This window comes from Nicotiana sylvestris, chromosome 11 (genome assembly GCF_000393655.2).
Source record: "Nicotiana sylvestris chromosome 11, ASM39365v2, whole genome shotgun sequence".
Classification (NCBI taxonomy): Eukaryota; Viridiplantae; Streptophyta; class Magnoliopsida; order Solanales; family Solanaceae; genus Nicotiana; species Nicotiana sylvestris.
In genome coordinates, this window is record NC_091067.1 from 15,683,886 (window position 1) to 15,689,845 (window position 5,960).

The window sequence follows — 5,960 nt, forward strand, 5'->3', positions numbered from 1 at the left end:
CACTTTTTGTATAGGACTCTAGATGAGTTGTTAGCATTAAAAAATCAATGGATTTTCGGGGTTAAAGCTCGAGGGGCCCCGAGGCTGCCAGACTTTGATTGGTGCCTGCACCTAATGGAGAGGAACCATCGGTTTCGCTGAAATGTGCCTGCTAAGTCATATTCTTATACACAATCACTTTTTGCAACTAAACAAGGAGAAGATAAGATTAAAAATTATAACGAATAACTTTTTTAGAAAACATGAGGATTGATTTTAAGTGCTTCGCTTCATAATAGTAAAATAATTATTAAGTTTTCGATGGTGATGGTGATGTACTTACATTTGCATTTGTCTTTATGTCATTTATTTTCGTCATACATCAACTACCGAACTCACTAGTAATATTTTATGCTTTAGGCCGCACGGTTTTAAAACGCATCATTGAAATTTAAAACTTGCAACATCTCTCATGTTTTCTATTCATGTGGAATCACTACTGAAAATGCCAATAAGAGTATTATACAAGCTAAGCCAGCTACAAAACCAAATACAAAAATAGAAAAATACAAGCATCATCTTCTTCTCAATCGAAACAACACAACAAACCAAAACACACACAAAAATAAAGTGAAATGATCAAGAAGAAGTACGAAACCACCGGTTGCTGCAGCCATAAACTTGGCAAAACACTTGCAAACAAATCAGTAAAATAAGCAGTACAGTAGAAAACAACGTTAAAAACTTCCAAGAAGTATAAATATACTTCTTGATAAACCTATAAGTCTTCACCCTTAATGTATTATCAAATTTCTCATTCACTGTTTCAATAGCCTTCTCTAAATCCGACTTCTTCTTCTTGTTGAATTTCCCAGTTGTTTTAGTTATCCCATTGAATAATTCAGCAATTTCCTCATCATTTAGAGAACTTCCATCTTTAATAATATTAGCTTTTTTGAGAATATTAACATCTTTTGGAGTATCAACAATTCCACACATGAAGTCAACATATTCAGCTAGCTCGAGGGATGATTCTGGACTAGCAGTAGCTGCTTCGTATGCTACTAAGTTTCTTAATATTACTTCAGAATCGGAATTTAGAGTGATTTGAGGAAGATAAAATCTGTGTTCGCCTCCTTCTTCTATAAATTTTATATCCCTGATCCCTCCTTCCGTGAGCTTGAATTTTATCTGTTGAGACATAACATAATTATTACGTACTACAATCAAATGTATGTAATCAGGTAAGGTCCTGGATTCAAAATCACTGCCACCCAAAAATAGGAAAAGAGATTATACGTGTTTGGGTAATAAAAAAGAATTAGCTCCACGTGTATAATTAAGTAATTACAAGTATAAGTATGGTTTCTTTGATTGTTCCCTCTGTTTGATTTAATGTAGAATTCGTTATTGATTTATTCAGGAAAAAAAACTGATGTTACAATTTATCTTTAAACTTTTTATTTTATTCTTAATGGGATGTTTTTATAGCTATAAAAATCTCTTGGCATATTTAAGACCACAAGTTCTATAAAAGAAAAATTCTTAAACTCGATAGTCTATCAAACTACACAACATTTATTAAGGGACCATTTGGCCATAAGAAAAATTTACTTTTCGGAATAAGTTCTTGGCCATGAAAATTTCAAATTTACCTGAAGTTGAATTTCGTAATTTTTCGGAAATTTGAGAAAAATCCAAAAAATTGTTCTTCAAAAGTTTTACTTTAAATAACTCATAAAATTTCAAAAACAGCTTCAAATTATATTCATGTCCAAACACAATTCTATTTTTTAAATATCATTTTTACTTGAAAACAATTTCACTCTTTTCCGAAATTTCATATCTTATGTCCTAACGCCCACCAAAACAAATGGGGGAACCGTTTAAACTCTTGGGAAAATAGTCACACATTTCAGCATTACCTTAGCAATTTCTTCAAGTTCTGCGACTGATGGTATTTCAATCTCTTCAATTTTTGGTTTGCTTTCGTCTTCCTTTTTAATTAGTCCAGTGATTTGGTCCCATGGCAATTGGGACATCAAACTAAGTGGTTTCTCAACGATGCCACCTCCTGGAATAATACCAGCAATATTTCTCACTACTTTCACAACAATATGATCTTCAAAAGTCCTATTACACGTATCATCATAATATTTTGAATCATCATATTCTTCTTCCTCCTCTTCAATAATCGCGCGATTATTGACTATCAATTGATGCATATAATCCAGCAAATGAGGAGAGCGATCTTTGCAAAACACGAAACTGCGAAACTTCTTTGTCTCCGAAAGTTGAAGAGGAGAGTGTGCTTTGCAGAAATTGAAGAACAAATCTTTAAATAGCTTTGAGAAATGTTGACTTAGAGACATCTGGATTTCAATGAGAACTATACTTGGGATTTGATTCTCGAGCATTATGATGTCTTGAGCCATGCTTCGACGTTCAGAATTTATTTCTTGATCTGGGAATATAATTTATTTGTCAAAAAATGAAGCAACTAAAGAGAATCAATAGTCAATATCAGAAAAAATAAAAATAAAAAGAAGTCGCCCAATTTTGTCCAAGTATCAAAGAAAAGACACTACGAAGAAACAAAATGAGACATTTTCTATGATATTTAAAAAATGTCGAATGACTTTAAAGTTACATGATACTCGGGTAACGTTAATTAGGTAAATTTCTCGCTACATAATAAATTATTTAGTAATTTTAATGCAAGAAAGTAAAATTTGAGGAGTATCATACAAAAGTCACTAGTTGCCAAACTTCCGACCACAGTAGTAGTCGGAAAACCTTTTGCGATAGACTACTTTTTGGTCGGAAAGTCATCAGAAAATCTAAACCTACGACTATTTTCCGGCAACTTTGGTGGTAAAAAAATGCGGTTTTCTAGTAGTGTGAGACAATTTTTTATGGTATCCAGGCAAAGCCGAATGACTCTAAAGTTACAAAAAAAAATAGTTTAGTGACTTTCATGATACGTGATACTTCTAAAAAGTTGGGTAAATTTCTCGCAAAAAAATAAGTGATTCAGTAATTTTAGTGCAGTAAATAAAAGTTGAGTGATAGGATAGAACGACGTACTTTTTTCTTGAGGCAAGCTTTGAACTTGAGAATCTATTTCTTGATGTGGTATATAACTGTTTAAAAAGTGAAGCAAGTAGAGAGAATCAATGGTCAATATCCAGCATAGTGTATGAGTATCAATATCCAAGAACTTATCATACTGTGCTCGAATTCTTGGCTCAAAAAATATTAATGTCTCAGTTATCAAATGTTGGACTATGGAAAAATCCATGCAATTTTTGGCTATAGTTAGTTTGTGTCTTTCAGTGACAAAAAACTCAGGACGAAAACAATGGTATGGACCAAGGCCTATTTTTTGAGGGATATAAGCTTGGATTTTAGTTTCTTTAATTGTTTTGGGAACTTGACAAACATATGGAGAGAAGTCAATGGCTATTTCTTTGTTTAATTTGAAGGAATTTGCGCATTGAGTTAGCCAACGCTTCTCAGTTTCAGGATTATTAATGAAAGATTCTATAGTCATTTTTTGGTTATTTTAGAAATTGGTTTTAGACTTTTTGGAGTATGGGTGTTTTGGGTGTTGAGTTGGGAAGTGAATTGGAGCTATAAAAAGCATGGTTTATATAGTGATGATGGATTAGGTATTTGGATTTTAATAATATTGAACAAGTTAACATCACGTGTAAATTATAGTCAACAACATATGGATGGGTTCACACAAAACACATTTTACAAATTAATGTAATTTAGATTTAGAAGGGACTCTTGGAGCATCAATAAAGGTATCTCATGATTTATGGGACAGGGGTTTGAGCCGTGTAAGCAGCCATTAATATTTGCATTAAGGTAGATTGTTTATGTCAAATCCTTTGGGTTGCGGCCCTTTCTTGGACCTTACATGAATGTGAGATGATTTGTGTATCATGTTGTCCTAAAATAATTTAGATTTAGGAAAAATGCATAAATATCCCCCTCTCCCCCTCCCTTCCTGATCTATGACCGGATTCTCACCTACACACTCTACATTTGCGGGGTTTGTATTACCCCCTAAACTATTTTAAAGTAGAAATATTTGCACCCTTAAATCTTACGTGGCAGAGTATGTGTATTTCACTCTTCTTCGGAGAGTGAGAAGAAAAACAATTTTCAGATTTTTTTTTTTTTTTTACCATGTTTAATTTCTTGCCATTTTTCCTTTTACTTTTCCTTTTCCTTTTTCTTTTCCTTTTCCTTTTTCCTTTTCCTTTTCCTTTTCCCATTTCTTTTTCTTTTCCTTTACTTCTTTTTTCGCTTCTTCTCTAATTCCGGCGGATATTCATTTGCCGGCGACTTTGTCTAACCATTCTTCTTCCATTTATTATGTTTTTGTTCTTCCTCTTTCTTTCCTTTTCATACACAAATTAAACTCTCAAAAAGATCTATTCATAAGTAAAGCAAAATACATTCGGATTTGGAGGAAAAATTCATCATTCAAAAATTTTCCCACAGCAGAAAAAATGAAGGTTTTAAAATTTTAACTGGAAAAAGTCTTCTTCTAACCTAGCAGACACTTATACTTCACACACAAACCTAAAGCAAATAAAAGGAATATATAACCTTAAAGTGAAAATTATGATGCAACTATTATCAAAGCACTGGTTTGACATGAATTGTTTTGTGCGAACCTGCTACGATCTAGGTTGGAGGAAGTTATCGGAACACAATTATTTTTCCCTACTAACAAAAAAGAGTAAGAAAAGAGAAAAGAAATGTGGAAGGAATAGTATAAACAAAAGAAAAAAAATGAACTAAAGAAAGATAAAACGCTAGCCGACAAACGGAAAATAGTTAGTAACAGAGGGAAGAAAAATTATCGGAATTCACAGTTATATACATAATAAAGAAGGAGAATGAAAAAGAAAAATCAAAATATTTGGAATATATCAAGAAAAAAAGAAGAGAAAAACGAAAGAGTACAATAGAGAAAATAGAAAGGAAAAGGAGAAAAAAGTTTTTTTATTTAATAAAAACTGATGTGTCAAGCGAGTATGATTCACTTCCCAACGGAAATCTGGTTGTGGTACTTTAAGAGTGAATTTATTTGACTTTACAATAGTGAGGGGATGGATAATAAAAATCCCGCAAAGGTAAAATGTGTAGTTGAGAATGCGGCTATAGATGAGGGGTACTAATGCATTTTCCCTTAGATTTAAGAGATAATGTTTACTATGTGCATCGCTGGTGTGAAATGTCCCTTTTAAGGGCTCGTTTGGTATGAGAGATAAGGAATAATTAATCCCGAGACTAAATTTAAGAAGAGTTTATCAATGTTTGGTTGGTAGAAAAGTGCGGTATAATTAATCCCGGGATTAGTTATCCCGGGTTATAGTATTTTTTTTATCTACATGAAAAGGTGGAATAACTAATCTCGAGATAACTAATACCGAGATAATTAATCCTGGATAACTTATTTCCAATCAAACGACCCCTAAAGGTGCTATTTGGACATCGTGTCCCTTTACAATTTGTAGTTTAAGAAAATAATCTTTTTAGATCTCTTATGTACAGAAGGCATATCTCTTACATGTAAAAATAAATCTCTCATATTTAAAAAAAAAGGTAGAATCATAAAACTAAAAATACGTTTGTAAAGAGCCTAAACCCTTTTAAAGTTAGAACCGATTTTCTTTGTTATCTAACAGAATGTATGGACCCAGGCCTATTTTTTTTTAGGGATGTAAGCTTGGATTTTAGTTTCTTTAATTGTTTTTGGGAACTTGACAAACATATGGAGATATGTCAATGGCTATTTCTTTGTCTAATTTGAAGGAATTTGTGCATTGAATTAGCCAACGTTTCTCAATTTCACGATTATTAATGAAAGATTCTACAGTCATTTTTTGGTTATTTTTGAAATTGGTTTTTAGACTTTTTGGAGTATAGATGTTTTGGGTGTTGAGTTGGGAAGTGAA

The 5,960-nt window shown here is 32.4% G+C and overlaps 1 protein-coding gene across 1 annotated transcript; it reads right to left on the minus strand.

Annotated features, from left to right (window-relative positions):
- Positions 1-423: 423 nt before the first annotated feature.
- LOC104213031 (putative UPF0481 protein At3g02645) lies at positions 424-3,606 on the minus strand. Its single transcript, XM_009762429.2, has 3 exons — positions 3,067-3,606; positions 1,905-2,443; positions 424-1,170 (listed from the first exon to the last, which is right to left on the minus strand). Exons 1-3 carry the CDS (start codon positions 3,530-3,532, stop codon positions 619-621), a joined length of 1,557 nt encoding a protein of 518 aa, XP_009760731.1. The 5' UTR covers positions 3,533-3,606; the 3' UTR covers positions 424-618.
- Between the last annotated feature and the right edge of the window lie 2,354 nt (positions 3,607-5,960).

Excerpts from the sequence above, each read along its gene's own strand:
- LOC104213031 (XM_009762429.2), bottom strand. The coding sequence starts at position 3,532 with ATGACTATAGAATCTTTCATTAATAATCCTGAAACTGAGAAGCGTTGG. Across the intron at positions 2,444-3,066 it reads AAGCTTGCCTCAAGAAAAAA|ATCAAGAAATAAATTCTGAA; the intron begins GTACGTCGTTCT and ends TTATATTCCCAG. Across the intron at positions 1,171-1,904 it reads AACTTGAAGAAATTGCTAAG|ATAAAATTCAAGCTCACGGA; the intron begins GTAATGCTGAAA and ends ATGTCTCAACAG.